The 14,004-nt window shown below is 38.7% G+C and overlaps 1 protein-coding gene across 1 annotated transcript in view; it reads left to right on the forward strand.

Annotated features, from left to right (window-relative positions):
- Positions 1–14,004, forward strand: part of Fam135b (family with sequence similarity 135 member B) — a 281,146-nt gene that overhangs the window by 248,793 nt on the left and 18,349 nt on the right. Inside the window, exons 13-16 of the mRNA XM_060389317.1 lie at positions 2,947–4,954; positions 7,207–7,373; positions 9,846–9,937; positions 13,036–13,133. Of these exons, the coding sequence (XP_060245300.1) occupies positions 2,947–4,954; positions 7,207–7,373; positions 9,846–9,937; positions 13,036–13,133 (2,365 nt within the window). The remainder of the gene's footprint in view (positions 1–2,946; positions 4,955–7,206; positions 7,374–9,845; positions 9,938–13,035; positions 13,134–14,004) is intronic.

Consider the following 14,004-nt stretch of genomic DNA (forward strand, 5'->3'; position numbering starts at 1 on the left):
AAGTAATTATTATCTAAAGTTGATTTGGTATTAACACTACTCTGAGTTCCTTTTGTGGTATACATTGCCCACTCTAACACATCACATACAGCATGTAGATCATTTTCACCACCTTCGATCTTCTCTATGCTCTTCTCATATTTCCTTTCCTTACTTGCCGGATCCCTGGAAACCATTCTTTCTAGCTTTGCCACAACAGACATACTTTTTTGGCAAGGCAACTTGTTGTTGTTCTTTTGTGTGCTTCCCAATATTTTTTGAAAAGTCCATCAAGACAAGAGTTTCTTGGTGCTTATAACAAATGCCCACTTTTGATCTTACCTACCCACTTCCTAGTATGGAGATTTTTTTTTTTTTTTACCAAAGTCATGCTAGTTATAGTCTTTGTGGTATTAAACATCATTGCAATAATTACATTCAAGCCAATAAAAGCAACACATGAATACAATATTCTTTGTTTTGCTAGATTCCTGTTCTTGGCTTAGTTCCTCTAAGGAGCATAGTTCATCAAATATGTACTAGACAGAGTGTCAGACTGCAGGCTACAGAAATAAAACACAAGCTGTTTCCTCCAGGGAGACAAGTGTTCACAAGTGGGTCATCACATGTGATAGAGTGTACCACACTGCATGGGTGTAGAAAGGATGCTGGGTAATTTGCTGAAAACTGAAGAAAGGTCTTCAGAGGACAGAAAACACCTCCCAGTACTTCCAGGTTTACTGAATGCACCCAGGTAAAGGAAGAGTTCGTTCCTCTATCAATCTAATTACAAGTTGCACTGAAAATTATTAGACAATCATGCATCAAAGCCTCATGTGGTCTGCAAACAGTGTATGTATGTATGGCTTAATTCATGATAAGAGAAGCTGTATTGATTTTCCTTCTATTAAAGCCACATGAAGCCTTTTAACTTTTATTTTGATTTTTAACATATTAACATAGGAAGTAATGGGTTTCTTTATTACATTTAATACTTACTACTTTATGTATTTTGATCACATTCATTCTCCTCCAACATCTCCCTACTACCTTACCCACCCAATTTTCTGTTCTGTTAAAAATAAAATAGCAGAGATTCATTAAGTCTTATTTGTGTTACCCAAAAGCTCCTGGGTGGATGTGGGGTCTGTCTGGGAGTGTGGTTGACCTCCTTTTCCTCCACTGCTCTCCCTTGGCCCTTTGTTCCTCTGTGGATATCCTTTTCCTTTTTGTTTGCCTTCATGGTTTCTAGCAGTATAAAGCTTCTACAGGAATTAGAACGGAAGCCTCTTACAAAACTGAAACCAGAAGTACTATGCACCCAAAGAAATGTAAATTCTTCCACAAAGATGTGTGTTCATTGTTGCACTATTCACAGTAGTAAGGAAATGGATGGAACCAGTGTAGCAGTCCATCAGTAGTGGGTTTATACCTATTAAAGAAAACACAAACACAACATCCTCTTGTTTATATGATATATGTAGGAAATGTCCCATGCCACATCTCATGTCTTGGGTTTAACAAGGGCACATGGAGAATGTTTGTTACTGATCAGTTGTGTGGGACAAGAATAAAAAGAAAGGATTTAAAATTGAGGGGAAGTGAAAAAACAGCTCATAGAACACAGCAGAAGAAAAAACAAGATAAAAGATCACACTTTGGTTCCCTGCTATCAGCCTCTGAAGACGGCTGTGATTCTGATGGCAGGGATCACTCTTAATAGTGTTTGCTTTGCAGAAAGTAGAATTGTTTGTCTCCATGCATGACATAATTTCATATAATGGATTAGGAATGAGTGAAAGGCATACAAGGCTCCTATGGATCTGCCCATCCCACAGCTGAGGAAGGTGGAAAACATTACTGAAGTCCATAGTGGCCCAGGGTGCTCATGAATGGCCATGTTGGACTTTACAAACAGACCTTCCCAGCTCTAAATTATATTTTTATCTTACTCTGTAAACACTGTGCTTATGATAGACCTCTTTGAATTTGTAAGTAGGAGATGTTAATTGTATTTTGACAAAGGTAAGTGGTATAAGATAAAATAGCTGCATTTTCTCTAGTTTTTTTTTTTTCCTTTTCCTTTTTTTTTTTGCTGCGCATAATGCAAGTCAGAGACTAATATCTTTCAAGCAAAATTTTATTTCACATTCTGCAAGCAAATTGGCAGCCTGCAATTCTGGCCACTGGATATAAATTCTTGGTTCATTTAATTTACCCTTATCTAAGGATTTGCTAGGATGACTCACAGAACTCAAAAAGGAGCTTTGCTCGCAATTAGAGTTTTATTGTTAGAAATGAAGGATGGCCATTTCCCCAAAATAAAAACTGGATGTGGAAGAAGGAGAGAGAGAGACAGAGAGAGGAAAGAGGAGAGAGAAGAAGAGAGAGGGGAGGAGAGATACATACAGAGACACAGAAACACAGAGAGAAAGATGAGAGACAGAGAAGAGGGTGATCCTTAGGTTGAAGCTTGGCCTGAACTTTCTGTGTTCTCAGGACTTTCCTTATCCTGAAGCATCTATTTATGTTGTCACTCTGTGAATTTGAGGAGTTGCTCTTTGCCACAGGATCCTGGCTGTTCATGGATCTTTTCTTATGTGGACAAAATTGAGTGAGGCACTGGTCTCTCACCTAGATTCAGTCTTCTCACAGAAGTCTAATGGCTATTTCTTTTTCCTTGCCCAACCCTCTACTTATATGTTTTGTTATGTTCATATCCTTATTTGTCTCAAGCTAAACTATTTGGGACTTTAACCCATCACCTGGTTAGCATAAAATATCTGTATACTCTTAATTAAAAAAAAAGTTTTTCTGTAACTTGAAAATTTTCACAAATATGAAGGCCATCCCCTTTCAAAAAATAGTAATAAAGGTCTCTTGGATTATTTTCATACATTTGGGCATTTGAATAATCTATAATAATTGGTTTGTAAACTATAATACAATTTTCTTATTTTGTTACAGGGCATAATTTGAGTGTTTATCCTAATTTTGATGTGCCAGTGACAAGTCCTGCAATAATGAATCTAAAAGGGAAAGAAAAGATTCTTGCAAATCAAAAATCATCTTCAAGAAAGGACCTTTCCTTATCTACTACAAAAGCATCCCAGTTGGGCTCAGATGAAGATGTTGTTAGGTGTTCAGAGATGGAAGAGAATGTCTCCACCCGGAATTCTGTGGATGTGTGCTCAGAATCTCAAGTGTATCTGACCATTGGTGAATTTCAAAACAAAACAGGAATGCCTGAAGAGGAAGGCTGGACTGGCCCGAGACCTGATGCTGTAAAAGATTCACTAGCAGATGTGGACATGCGTAGAAGTCCAGGCCCTGAGGATGGGCAGGCCCCAGCACTGACCTACCTTGATGTGCAATCTAGCAATAAGAACCACCCTAGAGCTGAGCCCACGCAGGACCTTAATGTTCGGCATGAGCACAGTAGCTCTAGGGACAGCCATGATCTTGTTAAGACTGTGCCAAACAAAGTTATAGCAGGAATAAGTCAGAATAATGTCATCTCCTTAAGCCAAACAGCTGCTCTTGAGTTCAGGACTCTCGGAAGGGGAGCAGAACAGGAGGGAAAACCTGTACTGTTGAGCCTGAAGCTCACCCCTGCTGAGCCCTGTGATCCGATGAGCACTGCTCTGAGGGAACCTTTGGACACCAGGCCTTCCCTGCTGGACCATGTAGACGAGCAGGAAGATCTGTCAGTGCTCTCTGGCGTTATAAAGAGGTCAGCCTCCATAATATCTGACTCAGGCATTGAGAGTGAGCCAAGCTCAGTTGCCTGGTCTGAGGCTCGAAGCAGAGCCCTGGAGATACCCAGCGATCGTGAAGCTTTACATCAGGTAGTTCGGAGGCATGCCCACCACAGGAACTCTTTGGAAGGCGGGCATACAGAAAGCAACACTAGTCTGCCCAGTGGCTTCCAGGCTTCACTTACCTCTATCAGCTCTTTGCCTTTTGAAGATGAGGAGCGGGAGTTGGCACTTACCAAGCTAACCAAGTCTGTCTCTGCTCCCCAGATCAGCAGCCCTGAGGATACTGCTGAAGGTACAGATAGCTTGAAGAACACAGGAGTATTTTCTGAAGACCTGGACATTTCTAGCCAGGACAACAGTTCACCTAGACACAGTTCCCATGCTTATGGTAGCTCCAGGCTTCAGGATGTCAGGGCAGGACATTCCCTTGCAGATATAGCTTTAGATTCTGACAGACCCCAGGGCCTTGGGTATGTGGACATCCGCAAAAGCAAAGAGAATCAGCTTGATTCTCCAGAACCTTTTTGTGTGGATGGCATGGCTGAAAATACATCAAGTACTGAAACCAAAGTTCTTAACTTAAAAATACCATGTACTATAGTGCTTGAAAATTCTAGGACCAGGTCTTTACTTAGAGCAGCAGTAGAAACCACAAAAGTCAAACCTAAAGAATCGAGTGTGAGTAAACGCATACTCTCCAACAACGGCTCAGAAGTCAGGGCTGCATCTCACCATAAGGTGCCTGAAATCACTTGTGCACCAGCTGTTGAAGCTGTCAACCTGAATTCTACAGGTGTACAAAACGGTTCACTAAGTGTCAATGAAACCATGACATTGAACAGAAGACATACTGCCTCTCTGGAGGTCAAACATGAAGCAGGCACCGTGTGCCCCACTGTGACTCACACTATTGCCTCCCAGGTGTCACGAAATCAGGAGCTGAAGACAGGCACTTCCATCTCTGGGTCCCAATTGAACTCCACAGAGGCCTTTACTCTGGATAGCCTGAAAGCAGTGGAAGTCGTCAACTTGTCTGTGTCTTGTACTGCCACCTGTCTCCCTTTCTCATCTGTACCCAAGGAGACCCCTGCTAGGGTTGGACTCTCTTCCAAACAAAACCTAGCCCCCATTACTCATCAACCTTTGGGTTCCTTTGGCGTCGTTTCCTCCCACTCCAGCAAGTTGGAAGAAGAAGTCAGTGAAAGGATGTTTAGGTAAGTTTGTAGATAGCCTGCAGGTCCTTAGTCATTTAGCAGTTTTTAGTTTTCTCAGTTTCATGCATGCTATTTAAACATAGAGGTACTTGTCATTTTCACGCAAATAAAACAATGATGTACATGTTATTGCAATGATGAATGTCTAAGTATTAGAAAGAATTACAAATAAATACATCTCCCAACATAACAGAATAACAAATTTTTACACAGAAATTTTGTGCGTTGATGTTTATCTCCTAAATATAAATATTTTTATCAAAATAGGATTATCATGACACTTCTTGATCATTTTTCCCATTTAAAAATATTACAGCTATCTTTGAATGTAAGTCCATTTTGATTCTGCATTTTAATGCTTCTATAGTAGTACATTGCATGGGTGTAGCATGAATTATTAATCAAATTATTAGTGGGTATATGAAAATTTTGTTTGTTTTTTATTGATATACAACTCTCTTATGAATATGATTGACACTCTACATTTTCACATCTTTAAGGAGATTTTAGGACCTTTGAGAGAAAAGGACTCCATCAGATTTGCCCCCTAAGTTTCCTTTAAGATTGTGGGCTTCTCAAAGCTGCTACTTTTTTTTTTTTAAGTAGTAGAATATATAGCTTGATCTTTGGCTTGAACTATTTCATTCTGCACCCTCAGTTATCACCTATATATTTTATTGGGCACATAATACAAGTATTTTATCAAAGTACCTCATAATCATTCTTCTCTTGCCAACAGCAAATAGTTAATGATACTCACATAAAGAAATAGATCAAGCAGATAAACATTGGACATTCTGTGTAATAAATAGTATTAAATACCTGTCATTTTATACTGGTCACCCATTCAAGAAATCTAGATAGGCACTGTCTGAAGCTGAGTCAGAGTTGCCCCAGCCCTAACTGTACTCACAGTCTTGCAGGAAACCAAGCAATCAAGAACAGCAACAGAAACCAAGCAACATAACAATCAAGAACAGTGTTGGGCAAATGTGATGACTATTGAATGCTCAGTGGAGACAAAGGTTTTATCTGGAAGCAATGACCATACATTAGAGAAAGGGAACAGAAGAAAAGAGAGAATGTCTTCACTGAGAGGAAGTAGATAAGGATGGTGATAATAGTAACAGACCATCACTAACTTGAAAATCTGCAATTTTACATCATCTAAGATCCAAGAGTTTACATGTTTTTTGTTTTTGTTTTTGTTTTTTACTGCTCTAGATCAAAATTAGGACTTTTTTCATGTTCTCATGTCAAGCAAGAAATCTTTAATGAAATTGTATTTCCATACTATTGAAAACTAAAATATATTGAAAGCTGGTGTGACAAAACATATAATTTTGTACCATGAAATTGTGTCATATTCAGCCCTAATAAAAATGTTACATTAAGTTACCTTACCTTTAGGTAATAGGCTTAGGCCATACAGAAAACAAAATTTAAATTATGTGAATAGACATGGACTCAACCTCATGCTATCTCACTATGTACATGTATATATCCCTAAGTCTTAAAAACAAACAAACAAACAAACAAACAAAAGCTCTTCTAGTCCTAAGCATTTCAGATAACCAGAGTTATCAGAAATGTTAAAACCAAGATTCTAACCTTAGTATTCTCATTTGTGAATCAATGTTGTTAAGCACCATCTTGTTAAGTAACCATACAAATGACATCTTAACTGGGAATAAAAGTCATTCCGGGATGCCAGAATACACATAGGCTCAAAGAAATATGAAGTAAGCCATTTAGTTCATGGTACTGAGTAGAAAACAACCAAATCAAACCAAACCAAACCAAAGTAAAACAAAACAAAACAAAAGAACAAAACACAAACCCCTAAAACCTGTGTTGCAGCCTGGAATGGTGAGGTATAGTACTTAAAAGGCAATCGGAAGCTAAACTGTGGTGGGCTTGTATGGCAGGGAAGGCACTTCCCATCTCAGAAGATCTTGTGAAAGGTGTTTATATCCTATAACTGCATGATTCTTGTAAGTCTCATTACCCAGTCTTCTTTTCATTTCAGGATCAAAATAGATATCTGCACAATCAAAACCCTTTCTTTGGTTTACTTGGAGTGTTTTCTTGACCTTTTTAAGAAGAGCGTATCCCTAAGATATATTTAGTATTTGATGTTCTGAAGACAATTTGCTTGTAAATACTCATCACTCCTGTATACCAGCCCCATTCATTCCCTGCTCAACATGGAACACACATCATGGCTTATGATTAATTGGTATATTCTCCAGTTTTTATCAGGCCAAAGAAAAGTTTAAAAAAGAACTGAAGATTGAAGGATTTCTGTACAGTGACTTATCTGTACTAGCTTCTGACATACCGTATTTCCCACCAGAGGAAGAGGAGGAAAACTTGGAAGATGGGATTCACCTGGTGGTCTGTGTCCATGGCCTGGATGGTAAGTTTTAAAGAAGTTTGATTCTCAGATTGCTACCTTATATTCAGTTTATGTTTATGAAGTAATTTAAATCAGGTATTCATTCTAAAATCAACCAAACATGAAAACTTTATCATCTAGGGAAAGGGCATAGCACAAGATTATCTATGTATATATGTGCACATATACATATATATGTATTTGTATAGTGTATCCAAATTCATGAATTAATCAATTAAATAAGTGATGTGAATTTTAGCAATCAATAGAATGAGCAAATAAATTGTATAATTTATAAAATGAATTTGGAATGGAGAGAATGAAATAAATGAATGCAGAGATAGAGGTATTGTTGAAATTAGTATCTCAGGGAAATACAGGAATTGGTGGAATTTCTGAGTCAATAGAATAGTTCTTGAAGAAGAAATGGAGAGAAGGAAATAAAATATGCATTTTAAGGAGCCTGGGGTTAGTGATTGCAACTATTTTGCTATTGTGTGCATCTCTCACTTTTGTAACACCTTTTGTTTACCAGATACTATTATGTTCTAGGATTTGTAAAGATAAAAATGACTTTTACATTCATCAGCTCAATGTCACTAAAAAGTGATTGTTATCAATGTTTTTGAAAACTCTAAAATTATTTGCAAATAAGAAATCTGGGGACCCAGAGAAATAGCTCAATGGTTAAGAACCCTTGCTGCTCTTCCAGAGGATCTAAGTTTGGTTCTCAGCACTTATGCTGAATGAATGGCTCACAGCAGCCTGTAACTTCAGCGCCAAGGAATCTATTGCTCTTATCTGATCTCTGGGACTACCCGATACCTGTGGAAATTACTCACCTGGACATACATATAAATAAAAATAATAAAAATAAATCTTTAAGGCAAGAACTCTGGTCAGGCAACAGGACTTTCTTTTGTTACTTCATGCATATTGAAAGGGAATTATGTAATGAAGCTAGAGATGATTTGCCAGTTTTGTGCTCATTCGGAGAGTTGAACAACCCATGGCAGTGTCACTCATGCCCCAGGTCAAAAAGAAAAACAGTTGATAATAAAGACAGCTTTCATGATAGTACTTCAGCAGTTCAAGGAGCATGTGTAAAACATATTTAGAATATTATAGGATTTTTTGTTTAAATCTGTCTCATAGCCTATTAATATTAATAACTAAATACATTAAGACAAATAATTAATATTTATAGAGGCTCTTTCTTGTGCCCAAAGCCCACAACCTATCTTCTTGTAAAAGTTCTCAGTCTAACACATAATTAAATAAAATTAGAAAGGTTAGGTTTTAGAAAGGTTAGGTTCAGAAACTTCTTTTACTCTTAGTATCTTGAGGAGAAAGGGATATTTTATTCCCAAACTCTTTATGTTAAATATAAATATTACCATCTTTTAAAAAGACCACTATCAACATATCATTTGGGAAATTTAAGCCATAACATGAGTGAGTCCAAAGAGCATATATTTATTGAAATAAACAGAATGGTGAAGAATTTTAACTTCCTACGAGAAAATATGCATCTCTCCTAAAAGAATGTGACTTTGGGCCTACATGTTTGATTATATGCTATAGGCTACTGATGGCTAGCATCTGGGAACATGCACATAAGGTTGGTCTCAAACCTTGAGTTCTTCCAAGTTTCTTGTTAGTCCTTTATACACCTTTGAATCATTGGGGGAAATTTATGAATAACAATATATAATTAGTTGTAATTTCACTTACAGAACATACCTTGTCTGAAACCATGACCTTTGGGGTTGCTTTACACGGAAAAGCACACTGCCAAAACACCAAATAGGTTGCAACTCGTTTTATGAACTAGCAACATATTAATATAGATACTGTGGGATCCCCACAGCCCATGTGAAATGTGTGCCTAACTTACTTGGTTATATCAAATTCACTTTGCATGTTGCTTCCCATGCCACCAACAATGTAGCCCATGTGCTGTTTGTGCCTCTTGTCCTAGCAATGTACCGGAATCGCCAACCTTTCATTCCTTGGCCTGCGGTGGTATGCTTAAACATTTACAAGCTTACTAATCCATTATTCCTTGGCCAAGGGGTAATTTTTATTCTACTTATACAACAGAACCGTGTTGAGAATTTATCTTTTTCGAGTTACCTATAAGTGATAGGCAAGTTATTTAAGAGGGGACTGGCCCATTGTGCCATCTCAGCCATTAGGCAGCCCCCTCCAAACATCTGGTGAGAGAATGGTTTTCTGGAGGAGAGAGAAAACTGATGTGACAGCTCTAGGAATGATTCCATTGAAGAAAGGCCTTTCAAAAGAGTCTACCTTTGTGTGTGTGCATGGGCTGGGATAGCAAGAGAAGAGAAGGGGGTGGGGTTCTTCAGTGATTTTTGTTACCCGATTTAAAATAAAAGGTAAATTCAATTGTGATATGAGAAAGGAAGAGAAAGCTATTTCTTGTAACTTCTTATGATTAATTGTAGGACTGGGATTATCTGTCATTTTCAGGGAACAGTGCAGACCTCCGTCTGGTGAAGACATTCATAGAACTTGGGCTCCCTGGGGGGAAACTGGATTTCCTAATGTCTGAAAAGAATCAGGTATGTATCTGCATTGCCCACGTGGCACGCTGGGGTTGGCTACCCAGAGGCTATTTAAGCTGTGGGCTGGCTTTCCCCAGGGTCAGATGATTGTTCAAGGTTCCTGAATAAACTGCATTGAAAAAAAAAAAAAAAGAATCAGGTATGATGGAAGAAATGTTGGATTGAGAGAACATTGGATTTAAAAGAGACCTTCTAAAATCACTAAGATGATATATGGATACATGAGTGAAGGGGCCCCTTCAAGAAGAATATCAAGCATTTTGGTAGTTTGGAGGGAAAAAAAAAAAAAAAACCACCATGTTTCCTTGGGAGTCTGAGAAAAAAACATGGGTAGGAACCAGCATGTTTCAACTGACTGGAGGCTTCTGGTTATATTGGGCACTGGGATTACCAACTCTGTGGGCATTCATGTAGTCAGACTGGGGACATGGCATTGTCCCCTGCAACTAAGGAACCAGATTATGATTGTTTTAGAATGAGCCGTGGTAGACTGAAGCTGTGGTTCTAAAGAAGTGCCAAGAGTCAACGCAAATCCATGGGAAAGAGATAGGGATGGCTAGAGAGTGAGGTAAATGAGTCACAAGTATCCTTTGGAAAAATACTATTGCTAATAAGCAAGAAAAAAGTCTCATGATTATTGAACTATCTGAACCTGAGAAGTTATTTGTTGCCAAGCCTAATAGCCTCAGTTCAATCCCTGAGGCCTACATACTAGAAAGTAAAAACTAACTCTCCTAAGTTGTCCTTTGATTTCTACTCATACATCATGAATTAATAAATGTTCAAAAGCCAAAAAGACATAGCTCATCCCTCAACAGCTAGTGATTAATTCCTTTGCCTGATGTTGACACACTCTGTGTTGGTTTAGGCTATGTAAGAGGCAGTAAAATATAAGGGATGAAGACATAAGAGAACCACCATCCAAGGGCCTACTTTTTCAGTATGCCTGTCTGAGTTCCTTATTCCACCTTCAAAGCAGCTCCATTGCTAACTGTTAGCACCAGGTCTTTACAGCAAAAACATGAACCCTGGGAGTTCTGCAGAGAATCCTCCCTCTAACCTGAAGAACACTGTGTCATGCAAACTCCAGATAGTGTATGTGTGCTCTGTCCTAAGGCAATGTTTCATATGTGGTTATGTCTTGAGGGAGATAACCCAGGTCATTCAGAGAAAAGGATAGAATAATGCCTAACCAGTGTTCCCCCCTGGACTTGTGTTGACTTTATCTTAGTGAACTTTTCTTTTCAGGGCAGAGGGATATGGTTAATAGCAGAAGTCCAGCCAGGGCTCCAGCCTGGGCTCCAGCCTTCAATGTGTGTCCCTTCTTATGCTCTCTGCTGTGTCCCAGGATATTTGGGTTCTACCCACATGGAAGCTTGTTTGAACCAGGTTTCTGTGCAAGTCACTAAACTGGAGGGACTTGTCCTAGTACTGATTAAGTCCTATTGTGCTATTTCACTGCTTAAATATTAAAAGTCTTGTAAAGAGCTCAGAATACAAAGGTCCTTTCAAAGTACACCAAATATGTACCTTGCTGAGATTTTCAGAGCATTTTTCATCATAATGAGTGCAGACTTCATTATTACACAATTGTAAAAAAATGAATATACTAACCAGTAATTTCGAAAGGAGCAAAGAGGGTCTTGGAGACTAAATGGTCATGATAATTGCAGCACCAATCTTAGGTGTGCTAACAACATTTTCAAGAGTCTTTAAGGTGATAAGAAGTTACTTTGCATTCTTCACTTTTAAAGACCAAGGAGAAACAGACTTAGGTTGTGGAAGCCACAGGACCCTGGTGCCACAGTCTCAGGGGAAGCAGAGCTTCAGATAAGAGCATATTGTATGGAACCTAGCAGAAGCACCACTGTGTTGTGCCCTTCTCATGCTGAAGGCTTCAGGTGACCATGGACTTAAGATGGTCATTCATCTCTGCAGTGACTTTGTCAGGTCTACTCAATTCTTCACCACCATAATAAATATTCATGAGAGTTTTGGCTGGAAGCTCAGCATCTTAAGATGCTGTTGCTCCAGCACTGTTTGAGGGACGTTTTATATTGAACCTAAATAAGCTTCTATGTTGCTCCCAATCATATTCTTAAAATTTAGTTATATAGACCAGTTTATTATATCTTCAAATACTTAGACAAGTGTGGAGTTTTCCCCTCCTCTTTTTGTGTTCCTTTATAAGTTGGTTATCCTTCACAAGACACAGATGTCTTTCATATCTTTCCCAAAGCTGCTGATATGTGGGCATTAACTTGTGTAATAATCTAAGCAGCAGCTTTGGAGTTTCTCTGTTATCCTTTTTATTGCTAGATAAATGCCATGACCAAAATATATTTGGGGGGAAAAGGGTTTATTTCAATTCCACTTCCACCTCACAGTCCATCATTGAGGGAAGCAGGAACGGAATCCCAAGGCAGTAACTTAGAAGCAGGAACAGAAGCAGAAGTCTTCAGAGGAACAGTGCTTATTGGGTTGCTCCTCATGGCTTGATTAGATAGCTTTCTTACTGCATGCAGGGGCAGCACCGCCCACAGTGAGCTGGGCCCTCCAAAATCAATTATCAGACAAGGAAATGCACTGTAGGTTTGCCAAAAGGACAATCTAGAGCAAGTACTTTCTCAAATGAGATTCCTTCATCCAAGGTGTCTTTAGCTTGTGTCAAGATGACCGTCAAAATGAAACAAACAGAAACAAACAAAAAACAATCAGCATAAGGGTCGAGCATACTTTGTTGTGAATCCTGGATCCTACAAGTTGAGTGGTCTCCCTTAGCAGGGCCTGCTTCCTCCCATGTGAGTTCATGCCAGCAGACACAGTGAGGTCAGGTTGTGACAGCAGGTACCGCATGCTAAGAACATATACTCAGACTGTCCACTGCATTCCTCTAACTGAAGACCTTTCCCCATAAACCCAGTTTCTTTATTAGAGCCCCAATCGACCTTTTCCTTGATGTTACATCTCAAACTATAACCCCTCCAAGAGGCTCACACACCATTCCAGAAAGTATCATGCTGTTTAATGAAGGAAGATTTCTTATGTAGAGTCCATTAACTTCTCCCAACACCTTCTCCCTTCTCTTCTTCCAGATGGACACATTTGCAGATTTTGATACCATGACGGATCGATTGTTGGATGAGATTATTCAACACATCCAGTTGTACAACCTCTCCATATCCCGAATTAGGTAAAAGGAAACAACAGGTAGCTAATACTGAGGGAAGATGGGTGCCATGTATTTGAGTGTTTGCTGCATACGAATCTTAAGATACTTCTGTAAGCCACTGTGATAACTGACCTTTTTGGCTCTTAATAAATCTGGTTGCATTCAGGCAGGGAGAAATGAGTGAGTATCAAGTCTGGTTTATTACCTATATGATCTCTCATAATGTGTTTGATAAGAATAAATATTTTGTTTCTCAGCAGTAAGAGTTTTAAAATTAATTCAATGATGTCTAGGTTTGAATTCAAGTTGAAATTCTCAGAAGTTTAGGATTTACCATGTACTGAGTGGGTAACTTTTCTGCAAGCTTTGAGCATCTCTTTTGTTATATCTTATTGTACTGTCAGGAAACAGAGATACTAAACCACCCAAGGAATTGCCTTGGGGGTCTAATGAGAGGGTTTCAGCCAGTGCTAATTGTATCCTTAAAATATGACAAAAACGTTGGTCTACATATTTAGATAGGTAAATATTAGATATCTCAGAATAAAGGAAGCAGCTAGCATATAGATCTATCAACATAAGATTAAAGTTGGGGTATCAGTTATTCTTTTTGTTTTCCAGAGATAGATTTAATGTACTGATTTGACAAATAAGGATTATCTTTTTAAAGGTTTGGATATAATTTCAGGACACAGTCCAGGCAATCCAGTTGTATAGGCCAGGAGGTCAACCTTTCCTTTGCTGCTATTTTATAGATTGTGAGAAGAGGCAAGGCAGCACCCCGTCATACTGTAGGTTTGGATAAAAAAATAATTGAAATATGAATTTATGGATATGAAAGAAGAAGGAAGGTTGAACAAAACATGCACAAGAATGGCCAGTCAGTGTAGGT

The sequence above is a fragment of the Meriones unguiculatus genome, chromosome 8 (genome assembly GCF_030254825.1).
Source record: "Meriones unguiculatus strain TT.TT164.6M chromosome 8, Bangor_MerUng_6.1, whole genome shotgun sequence".
In the NCBI taxonomy this organism is placed as follows: domain Eukaryota; kingdom Metazoa; phylum Chordata; class Mammalia; order Rodentia; family Muridae; genus Meriones; species Meriones unguiculatus.